This window comes from Acanthisitta chloris, unplaced genomic scaffold (genome assembly GCF_000695815.1).
Source record: "Acanthisitta chloris isolate BGI_N310 unplaced genomic scaffold, ASM69581v1 scaffold17377, whole genome shotgun sequence".
Classification (NCBI taxonomy): Eukaryota; Metazoa; Chordata; class Aves; order Passeriformes; family Acanthisittidae; genus Acanthisitta; species Acanthisitta chloris.
The window spans coordinates 23,857-35,790 of NW_008682217.1; the positions used below are offsets into that span (position 1 = coordinate 23,857).

The 11,934-nt window shown below is 49.1% G+C and overlaps 1 protein-coding gene across 1 annotated transcript in view; it reads right to left on the minus strand.

The window, feature by feature from the left end:
- RAB11FIP5 (RAB11 family interacting protein 5 (class I)) overlaps positions 1-8,256 on the minus strand; it is a gene marked incomplete at both ends in the record, with an annotated part of 22,833 nt that extends 14,577 nt beyond the window's left edge. The window contains 2 exons of the mRNA XM_009078442.1: positions 4,656-5,394; positions 7,817-8,256. Coding sequence (XP_009076690.1) covers positions 4,656-5,394; positions 7,817-8,256 — 1,179 coding nt within the window. The remainder of the gene's footprint in view (positions 1-4,655; positions 5,395-7,816) is intronic.
- Between the last annotated feature and the right edge of the window lie 3,678 nt (positions 8,257-11,934).

The following is an 11,934-nucleotide window of genomic DNA, read 5'->3' on the forward strand; positions in this document are numbered from 1 at the left end:
AAAGAGCCATTTTTCACCCTTGCAGGCTCTGCACACTGATCCCAGCTCCATCCCTGTGACTGAGCCAATGCAGGTGTGCAGCGTTGCAGCTCTCCTGAATGCAAGACCTGTGCCAGAGGTGTGATCCTGACAGCTCCCACGATTGATTCATCTGCAGCATCACAGTTATCCATGACACCCTGGTTCTCACATCATGGCCTTCATTTTCCTCTTCATCAAACTCTGCAGCTTCCCACGTTCTGCTCTGAAAGTGCCTGTTAATGGTGCTTTGGAGGGACCTGTCCTGTGCACCAGTGTTCAATCCCACCTGCTCCACCACTGCAAGCCTGTCCAAGGACCATGCTCCAACCATTCAAAACCTTCTCCCCATTTGCAGCATTTAGGAAATGTACTTTTTAGGAGTACATGAGGATGAGTGAGGAATTTGAGTCAATATTTGGCCTCACTGCTGGATACAAGAGGATGGATTCTGGGAAGAGGAATGAGAGCTGAGGTGGGGAGGGATTTTACAGCTTCTCCCCATAAAAGCAGCAATGAGGGAAGGAGCTTTAACCTCAAAACTGCATTAATGCAACTATTTTGACCAGACAAAGCACAATTTTTCTTTTCTCCTATTTCCAAGCCTAAGATGCAGCTGCAGTTTATCATCCCAACTCACACTGCAGGAAGCAGGACCTGTGGAGCTCTGATAACATTGTAGGAAACCCTGAAAACAGTTAAACCGATTGTTTTAGCCCCAGGCTTTGCCTCAAATAAACCTGCTGAGCGTCTTCCTTACATACAACCCTCCATCACACAACTTTAAAAACAACAAACCCCAACTAGGCTTTTATTCAGCCTCCAAAACCCAAACACAATCTTCCTACTGCTCCCATTCCAACCAGTATCAAAGCCTGGGAGCTGCCGTGGGTTAGCAAAGCCAGGGATGAAAAGCACAGCCTTTGGGACCTGCTTCCCTGTCAAGAATCAGGGGAAAACCTGTGTAAATAAGGGCTGGAGGCAGAAATGTTCAGTTCCCTATCTGAGTAAGAGCATGGACAAGTTTGCAGCTCTGATGGCTCAGAAAAGCCACCCAGAACAGAACAAGAAAGCTTTTTATGAAGCTCAAGCTAAACTCAGCCCAAAGTCAGCAGCTCCTTATTTTGGAAAGGGTGTGTTTTCCAAGAGCAAGTAGTTAAAGATGAGCTGTGCCAAGCTGGTCTTAGCTGGAGGCTAATTTAAACCTCAACCGGAATCATCTTTCTAATTACAGATCTTTCAGCTAATTACAGGCTGAAGTTTTTGGCCTTGCAAAGTGACTGATTTTGATGCTCTCTTGCCATGTTCAGCTCTAGGTGAAACTTGGCGAATCCATGGTGAACACAAAGGTGAGGAGATGCTGCTTGCTTAGCTGATAGGAGGTGCAAAGCTGAAATTTCCAGAATCAGGAGAGCAGGAGGGAAAAAGTCCTTTCTGCAGGTAAGAACTGCTCAATTCAGAGGTTGGCTCTCTACAGAGCAAAGGTTAACCCATCCTTGGCTTTGGAAGTTATACTGGTACTCGAAAAGCTCCTCCAGCTGCAGATGGACATCCATGGAGCTCCCATGGATCACAGAATCATGGAATGGTTTGGGTTGGAAGAACCTTAAACATCATACAGTTCCAACCACTGCCATGGGCAGGGACACACTCCACCTTCCTTCCTTGCTCCAAGCCCCATCCAACCTGGCCTGGAACACTTCCAGGGATGCGGCAGCCACAGCTGCTCTGGGCAACCTGTGCCAGTGCCTCACCACCCTCACAGATGGGAATTTCTTCCCAATTTCCAATCTCATCCTGCTCTCTGTAAGGTTGACAGAGGCCTGACAAGGCCTAATAATGTCTTCAACAGCTTTGACTTGAACTAGCAGTGCAGCCCACAAGGTCATTCAGTGTAAGGAAGAATACAATCAGAAAGTTGGAATGATGTAAAATTAGAAGAAATAATGATGTTTTAATTAATGGCCAGGAAAAATGAAGCCCCAGGAAAGCCAGGCTGGAGACAGTCCATCTCCCTGTGATGATGGAAAGGCCATTTTTGCATCAAATGAGACTCAGTCACCACCTGCCACCACCCAGCCTGGCCCAAATGCTTCTTGTAACACTCCCCAAAGGTTCTCATCTATCCCAACCCCAAAGTCACAGACACTGGGAGGGAAAAAACCCCCTCCCCTTCCAGGCAGCTCCAGCACTTCACCATCCTCCACTGTTGCGAGACACTTCTCCCAACATCCACTTTAAGTCCTCCCTGCTCCACTTTAAGCTCATTACTTCCCATTTTCAATTGCAGGCTGCAGTTAAAGCCCACTTGGATGTTTATAAGTGCCCCAAAAGGGACTCCTGTGAATTTCTTCCCTCCAGCCCATGTTGCTTCAAAATGATTCCTATTTTGGGGAGAGAAAATCCCAGCTGGAAAAGCTGTTGTCACATGGCTCATCCAAGTTTCTCCTTAAGACAGACAGGGACCTCAGCAAACCAACTCTAAGCTTCCGCTGAGCCTGAAATTAAACTGTGAGCACTGAAGTGGATTTAAAAAAAAATATGGAGTGAAAATCCTCTGGGAAAGGAGCAATGCTGGGAATGTGTCCAGCAGCCATCATTTACAGAAAGGCAGGGAGTTGTTAGAAACCAGCAGTGTTTAAGGGCACCTCTGCACTCCCAGTGATTATCCACTGGGTTGGATGCTACAGGAGCCAAATTCCAGCCGGACCAGGGATCCCTGCATTGAAATCTGCTGTGTCCATCAGAACCCTGCCTGCCTCCTTTCCAGAACTCCCAAGCAGGAGGAAACCCACCGATTTCTCATCCATTTCCCAAGGAAAAGGCTCTGGAGGAGATGCAGAGGGCAGCTCCCATCCCATTCCAGGCAGACATCCTAGGCTCACAGTGCTTTGCTGGCTAGCTCAGGAAGCTTGTGGAGTCACTGCCTGGATACAGCAGGATTTTTTATGGCTTGATTTTTTATTCCAGAACTTAACCAGCAGGTTTCCTGTCTCAAAATTAGAAAGAAGAATTCAAAGAACAGTTTTGAGTGGTAATACTGTCCTTCCTCAATCACAGGATTCAGTGTTCTTTCTGCTCATCCACAAATCTTGCACCGAGATGTGATACCAAATCACTACCAGGGTTTCAAGTCTCCTGGGAATCACAGAATCACGGAATGGGTCAGTTTGGAAGGGACCTTCAAGACTAACTCATTCCAACCCCTTCCACTACACCAGGCTGCTCCAAGCCCCATCCAACCTGGCCGGGAACACTTCCATGGATAGTGAGTGAAAGACCTGTAGGTAGGAATGCAGGCAAGGCACTCCCATGACCTCATACTTGTCTCTCCTGCTGCTGAAGCAGCTCAAGGACAGACCTCCTACCTCCTGCCTGGTCGCTCCCACCCCCATTGTGTCAACCTTCTCTCCCCAACAACAGGCTTTGCAGGAAAGAGCTCCAAGCCCTGGGAGACAGGACATTCATGCCTCAAGGGAGCAGCTCTCACCTGCTTCAGTGTTCTCAGCTCTGCCCATGTAGCCCCAAAGTCCACTGCGAGCACAACATTTTTGTATGGGGTGAGGAGAGGAGGAATTTTGGGGCTGCCCCTGTTCTGCAGCCACACTGAGGGATACACTCACTCCCTCACTTACATCTGAGTAGCACTCTGAAATCAGTTTAACCCATGTGGGAACCTGGTTAGATGGAATAAACCACAAGTGCCCTCCTCATTAAAGGAGGCTTAGACTGAGTTCAAATCCTTCTGCTTAATAAATTAGGTTAAAGTCAGCCCAGATTAGAAAATCCTTATAATAAATCAACCCTGTAGATTCAACCAACTCTGAGCTGCTGGTTATTTTCTCTGGCTGCTTTTAACCCAGTTTCTTCCCTCTCACTGATAACACCACAGTGAGCTCTTGGTCAACCTCTGGACCCCCAGCTCAGCTCCTGGGGGCTACAGGGATGGACATGGGTGATAAAGTCCTCACAGAACCAGCACAAACAACACCTTTTGTGTGCCATAAATACAGGGCTGAGGATTTGAAGGGATGAATCACCACACAAAGCAAGAACAGTTAGAGATTCATAACTGGGAGAAGGGAAGGCCAGGTGGGATGGGAAGAGGGAAGAGCAGGGCTGGGATTAGTTACTTTGGAAGTATTAATAATATTTCAAGTTATCACAGTGCTGCACCCCCAGGCCAGACCAGTGATGTAGAGGGGGTGGGGGGTTAATAAAAATAGTGTGATTACATGTCACAATATCCCACATCCCACACTGACTGCCAGGGAAGCTTTTTTAGCTAATTAAAGACAATGACTCTTTATATCAAGGCTACTTGGTGTGACCACACTGAGCCTCACCTCTGCAGAGGGAAACGTCTCCCGCTACATGAAAGGGATCCCTCCCTTCCCCGAGTGGGAAACACATCCCATGAGGGCAAACAGAGTTGGTTTGTGGCAGAAGGCAGGGGTGGATCCAGGAAAAATCCCCTTGCCTTTGAGACATTTAACACCAAGGAAGCATTTCCCCTGCTATCACCTTGCCTGAGCCATGGGGCCTGGTGCTCTGCTGATGCCAGGGAGCATTCCATTGAAGACAGAAGCTTGGGGCAGGTATCAACATCCTGGACCTCTATACCCCTGTTCACTGACCTGGGTTTCTGAGGGGACTCTTTGGGCTCCTTTGAACCAAACCAGCTGCTGTTCTTACTCCTCTCATCTCCTGCTGCTGTGGCATGGATGGATGGGCCATGGGAAGTTCCCACTTTCTCCCCTTGGCCTTTGCTCCCCGTGTCGCTCCGGTTCCCTCCATGGTGGAAGAAGCCACCCTTTGCCTTCTTGTCTTCCTTCCTTGTGTCCTCAGGCTGTTTGTCCTTCGTTGTCTCCGTGGAGAAGACCATGGGCGCTGCAGCTTGAGTCGGCTTGTTTTCCAAGCGACTGTTTTCTTCCATCTTGGCTCTGCCCAGATGGTTGCTGAGAGTGACAGCTTTCGTGGACACCTTGAGCTCTTCCTGCAAGGCTAAGCTGGGAGGAGACGGGATGAACCTGGGCTCATCTCTCTGCTGCGTCCTCTCCAAGCTGCCCAACCCCCAGGGCACCTCGTGGGGGTCAGGGTGGAGGGGCATGAAGCCAAATGCTTCCTCCTGCCTCCTGGGGACAGTGGGCACAGGCAGCGGCGCAGAGCTGTGTGGGGCAGACATGGGGCTCTTTGGTGCAGGCTCGTCGTTGTAAATGTGGCTCCCGTTGATGCAGAGGGAAGACCGGGACACAGGATCATTCTTTGGCTTCAGGTTTTGGATGGCTTTGGGCTCCAGGACTGGGCTGACCTGGGAGACGTCGTCGCTGAATGCTCTCTTGTGGGTCAGCTTCGGAGATGGCAAATAGTCTTTCACTGGGGGAAATGAAACACAAAACAGAGGTGAGGCCACCCGAGTAACAGACACAGGTACAACAAGAATTGTTATCTTCCACTTGCAAATGCTAAAGAGATCCATGAAATCATCTAGGCTTTCTCCCTCCCAGGCTCCACTGGATTATAATTAAATTATTAGCAATGCAAAGCACAGGTCACAACTATGCAGCTATACAGGATACACAATATCCTTCCTGAACATGTCATCTCCCACTGCAGGATCCAGAAAGGAGACTCTGTAAGATGACAAACCCTTTGTCTGAGAGGATCTGAGATCAATAGTAAATGCAAGAAACTCTTCAGAAGCTACTTAAAGGGCTTAAATGCTTCTGTGTGACTTAGGAGTTTGCACTGAAGAAGAGATGACGACGCCCTGAGCTCACTCCAACCAGCCAGGCTGCTGCTTGGTGTGACAAGCCACGAGTGTCCAGTGCCTGCACTTCCCACCCACTGCCTTAATGACTGGGCTTGATGACCTTCAAGGTCTTTTCCATCCTTAACTATTCCATGATTCTGTGCCCTGTGGCTAGTGCAAAAGCTCAGAAGACTTTTGGGGTCAAGTGGAGAGCCACGGGACAAGGACTGCCTGGATTTTAGGTGACACGCAGCTGCTCTCCCCTCCTAGCTGGAGATACTGTGTCCTTCATAAAATGATGGAATGATCTGGGTTGGAAAAGACCTTAAAGACCACCCAGTTCCAACCCCCTGCCATGTGCAGGGACACTTTCCATTACACCAGGTTCCTCCAACCTGGCCCCATCCAACCTAGCCTTGAACACTTCCAGGCATGGTGCAGGTTCACCATAGTATGTTAAGGGGTTGGAATGGACCTTAGAGATCATCTAGTCCCAACCCCCTGCCCTGGGCAGGGACACCTCCCACCACATCAGGTTGCTCAAGGTTTTATCCAGCGTGGCCCTGAACACTGCCAGGGTTGGGGCAGCCACAATCTCCCTGAGCAACCTGTGCCAGTGTTTCACCACCCTCACAGGGAAGAATTTCCTCCCAATATCTAATCTAAATTTCCCTCTTTCAATTTATCCCCACTACTATTCATCCAATTATTGCCGTTCATAACCAAGAGTCCCTCTGCAGCTTCCCTGGAGCCCCTTGAGATCCTGGAAGGTAATATGAGGTCTCCACATAACCTTCTCTTCTCCAGTCTGAGCAGCCCCAACTCTTTCAGCCTGTCTTCATGGGAAGGTGCTCCAGTCCTCTGATCAGTTTTGTGGCCTCCTATGGACTCGCTCCAATAGTTCCATGTCCTTCTTGTGCTGGGCACACCTGAACTATATGCAGTACTCCAGGTGGAGTCTCACATTCTCATCACGAGGATGATGGGGCCAGACCAGCACCTTTGCTCACACACAGGAGCATTACCCCGCAGAAACCACGTGGCATCACGTGGGAGGTTTCACCACAGCACGTCCCTGGGGACTCCCTCCCAATCTGGAAATTTGCTGTCTCCAGCCAATTAAACCATTTAATTATTTATTTTGTTTTCAAGGGACAGCAAGAATTAATTCCCTACAAGGGCCTTTTTTGTTTGTAAATCGCCGCTCTCTGTGCGCCAAGAGCTCAGATTGCTTTAATCACCAGGAACTGGGCACTGTTTCGGCTTTGCCTCCAAGCCGGAGGCGACTCATTAGACCAGTGACCCAGTGCAGGGCAGCAGCAGCTTCCCCCAACCCTCTCACAGGGCCAGTGTGAGTGACCTGCTTTTAGGGGCTGAGAAGAAACAGCCCTAAAGAACCTTCATAGCCTGTGTGCTCATGGTGCTGAGGGGAGGACAGGCAATATCAACCTAAGTCAGGCATGGAAAAGCAAAATCCTACATGTTTCTCCCTTTTCTGCCAATCAGGTTATTGCCAGGACACAGAAGGTCTCAGAGGGTTTGTGCAGGATTTCACTTCTTAGCCTGGAAAAAAGGAGGCTCAGGGGGGACCTCCTCACTCTCTACAACTCCCTGACAGGAAGTTGGAGCCAGGTGGGGGTTGGGCTCTGCTCCCAGGGAACAAGTGACAGGATGGGAGGAAAAGGCCTCAAGCTGTGCCAAGGGAGATTAAGGTTGGATATTAGAGAAAATTTCTTCATGGAAAGGGCTGTCCAGCCCTGGCACAGGCTGCTCAGGGCAGTGGTGGAGTCACCATCCCTGCAGGGATTTCAAAGCCATGTGGATGCAGCACTTGGGGACACAGATAGTGGTGGCCTTAGCAGTGCTCGGGATATGGTTGGACTCGATGATCTTAGACGGCTTTTCCAACCTAAACAATTCCATGTTCCTACAGTTCTATGAGTAGGTAAGCAATTAGTTAATAGATTTGCAAGAAAGTCTCAACACTCTCTAACAAAGAAAAAAAAGGGGGGAAAAAAGGCAGGGGATTATCCATTATCCTCTTACCAGAGCGCTCCGTGGACAGACTGCTGTGTCTGCTCGGGGATTTGGTTACCTCAGGAACATTTGCAGCCAAGCTCAGGCTGGCAGAGGAGATGGTGCTGTCAGATCCCAGGGAAGTGTTGGATTGCGTCAGGGACGACTTGCGCAGCTTGTTCTTCAAGAAGAAGCCCTTAACTTTGGACTTCTTGCCCCCAATTTCGTAGTCATCCTCCATGTCCAGCGCACCCATGCTGCTGGGGATGATGGCAGAGGCTGACTCCAAGTCATACTTCTTCTTGCCTGTCACCTTGTCCTTCAGCTTGCCAAAGGGCGACCGTGGCTTGTCCTTCATGGACAGGTCGAACATGCTGGCCGTGAGGTTGTTGCGTGTAAACTGGATGCTTACCAGGATCTCACCACGCTCCTTCTCCTTCTTCCCAGCCTTGGAGTGTAGCTTGTGCCACCTGGAGCCAGAGAGAAGAGCAAAAGTAAAGTCCTTCTATCACTTCTAAGAGGCACAAGCCAGGAAAACTAATCATAGTATCATAGTATGTTCAGGGATTGGAATGGACCTCAGAGACAATCTAGTCCCAACTCCCTTCCCTGGGCAGGGACACACCCAGTCAATCAAGGCCCCATCCGACCTGGCTTTGAACACTGCCAGGGCTGGGGCATCCACAGCCTCCCTGGGCAACCTGTGTCAGTGTCTCAGCACTCTCACAGGAAAAACTTCTTCCTAATAGCTAATCTAAATTTCCTTCTTTCAATTTATCCCCATTAGTCTTTGTCCAATCACTACAGTTCCTAACAAAGAGTCCTTCTGCAGCTTCCCTGGAGCTCCTTCAGGTACTGAAACTTTGGAGGGGATGCTGCTGAGCGGGAGATAGCACAAGTGATAGGTAGCACAAGTTTCTTCATGGAAAAGCTGCTCAGGCATTGGATGGGCTCTCCAGGGAGGTGCTGGAGTCACCACCCCTGGAGGTGTTCAAGGAGAGACTGAATGTGGCACTTAGGGCCATGGTCTAGCTGACAAGGTGGTGATGGGTCACAGGTTGGACTTGATGGTCTTGGGAGGTCCTTTCCAACCTAAATGATTCTGTGATTCTATTCATACATCACCCAAAACCCAAATCAGAGACACACAAACACCACACACAGAGGTGTCACACAGTACCAGACTCCTCCCTGAACCACCACAGTGTCACAAGAGCTCAGTCCCTGCCCTTATCCTAAATGCTCTCCTTCCACTGGACAACCTGGCAAACACCATCTCTCACCCTGGTACCAGATACCATAGTGTTTCAGGGGAAAAGCCACCAGGGGCCAAATTTTTGTAGCGTCAGTTGATAAGTTGCTGTGAGCCGTGTCTGAAAGGAGACAAAGACCATGTTGCGTTGTGCCCATGGTTTAAATATTCACAGGTGTTGACTCAACAAATACCTTTGAGCAGAGACAGAGCCATAATGGCAAAGGCACTCCACAACATCCATTAAAATCACTTTGTGCCAGACCTTCTGTGTCTTACATGAAATAAAGTACTAAAGTTTGCCTAGAAATGTCCTTGCAGCAAGTACTTAGAGTATGGTGCATCCCAGGCAGTCTTCATGGGAAGGAGGAGCTGCTGTGCAGCACCTACCCAACCCTACCCTACCCTACCCAACCCAACCCCACCTCAGTTACTGATTTTTGGTCCATCTTTCTGCCCCCATTCTAGGTGCTGCAGCAGGATAAGCAGGTCTCCAGCACAGCCACTGTCTTGATCCCTCCCAGATCAAAGTATCAAGAGCTGAATTTATAATTAAAATTCCCCTTAGCAAGGCAAAAGGAAATTTGTGAGATTGGGACAGACCCTATTTCTCCATGATTCACGGGCAAAACACAACAATTGGAGGTGGAAGACATTGCTGGACATGGGTTAACAATGTTCCAGAAAATAAATATCTCAGTGGTGTTCTACATCCACTTGTAGAGTGAGGTCACTAAGAAGGGAAAAATAGGAAAGTACAATGTGCTGGGATGGAGTTGGGTGTGACATGCTGAAATCATCAGGGCCAGGAGAAAATTTGAATCATGTCCTCCAGCAGTTTCTGAATTACAGCTGGGGAAGTTATCACATCCTGGATGAAGGGACAAGCTGGAAAGCCTGGGAAGGCTACACCATACCCTCAAAGTGTTGAAGGCCAGGCTGGATGGGGCTTGGAGCAACCTGGGCTAGTGGAAGGTGTCCCTGCCCATGGCAGGGGGTTGGTCTAGATTGTCTTAAACGTCCCTTTCAACCCAAGCCATTCTGGAATTCTGTGAAGGGAGTACAAATCCCCTAATTTCCTGATAAATAATCGAAGTGCACAGCTGGAAGCATCCAGGTCCTTTACCACACAGTTCAGGTGCCACCAAAATGCAGGAGGGACAGTGCCTGGGACTTTGCTGGGCACAGACATGGAACTAAATCCCCAGCAACCTCATTCCTATTCCCACTAGTCATTTATGCCACCCTATATGATGCCCACAGCCAAATTTTCCATGCCCAAGCTTCAAGCTTGAAAATATCCAGGCATATAAGAAAAAAAAATCCATAGAAAAAAGTAACATTAACCCCTTGGAGCAAGTCAACAGCAGCAGAGACACTGGAATAGGCTGATCCATTGCCAGAGAGCAGGAGCAGGTGAGTCAGACAGACACTTTCCGTAGGAATGGTGGGGGAAAGACTGCCTGGAACAGGCTGTGGCCACAGAACATCAAATATTACATTGTTCGGTTTAATGCAAGAGCTGGAAGAAGTCCAAGAGGGAAGGGCTGCAGCAGCCTGGCAGCTGGGACAGGAGAGGTTTGGAGGCTGAATCATTCCGTAGGAAAAATAAGGAACTCCTGAAAGTAGTTTTTATATCTTATGTCATCCCATGGGAAAAAAAACACAGAGAGAATCTGGGTGGATTAACATCTAATGGATGATAAGATGGAACAGCAGGGACATGCTCTCAGCATCTCCCATCCCACCACTTCCAATGCTGTAGGTATTAAAAGGAATTTGGGAGCTCGACCTGACCTGCTCCAAAGGTATCCGTTAAGGAAAAGCCTCTCCTTATGCCGCCTTGGGATTAAGGAGCTATTTTTGGTTCCCAAAACCTCATCAACAGTCAGTAAACAGTCAGGACTACACCTCCAACAGGCAACTGAGCTATTTTTAGGCTGAACTCTTAAGTTTGTGGCACAAGACGAGTGTTTGGGAGGATTAAGTTGTTCCATGTTGTGTATTTCTGGTTTTTTATGAATCAGTTCCAGAGAAAACAGGAGATGCAAACACTGACTCGGCTGGGATGCAGCAGGAGAACAGGATTGGGAAGGTTTCAAGTCCCAGACAGCTAAAATCAACCTCCCACACCATCTTTTTGCTATTAAACCCATCCCATAGCCCTCAGTTTCCTGTATTTCTTCCATGATTTGCCCTCAGGGGGAAGGCCTGGGTGGGGGTTTCTGGATGAGGACCACCCAAGCTCAAGTCTTGGAGGTGGACATGACCTCTTTTATGGGAACAGACAAGTCACCTGGAAAAACAAACCAGTTTCTGCCTATAAAAACCCTTTTCCACGTCTGAAACAGCAGAACTGGGTCATATTAATCAGACTCTGGAAGAGGTGCTGGAACAACAGAGCACAGGGAGCTGGAGGAAGCTGTGTCAAGCACATCCAGCACCAGGGATCTGGGACCACAAGGATCTGCTTCTCAGGGGTGTTTTGGAGGCACCTCTTGAGGAAGGTGCTACCAGCTTGGGTCCAGCTCCATGTTGCACAGGATGTCCAAGACAAGCCACTCATCTCCAGCCACCTGCTCCGAGGATTCTTAGCAAGCTTGGGGGGGCGGGGAATGTCAGAGCCCAACACAGGCTCTGCTAATTAAAAAATTTAAATTAGAATTAAATTAAACAGGCTGTTTTGTCCCAGAGCCAGAGCTGGAGGTGATCAGGAGCAGGACTGCTCCTAGTGAAAGAGACATGCTCAGTGCCCCTGCCTGCGTTCCTTCCCTTGCTCCCTACAACTGGAAACAGGTCTCCCAGAGGATGAAACCTGCTGCTTCCCAGCCTGCTGGTCCCATATCAATGTCCATCTGCTCCATGAACTCCTTCCCACCTTCAATGCCAGGTGATG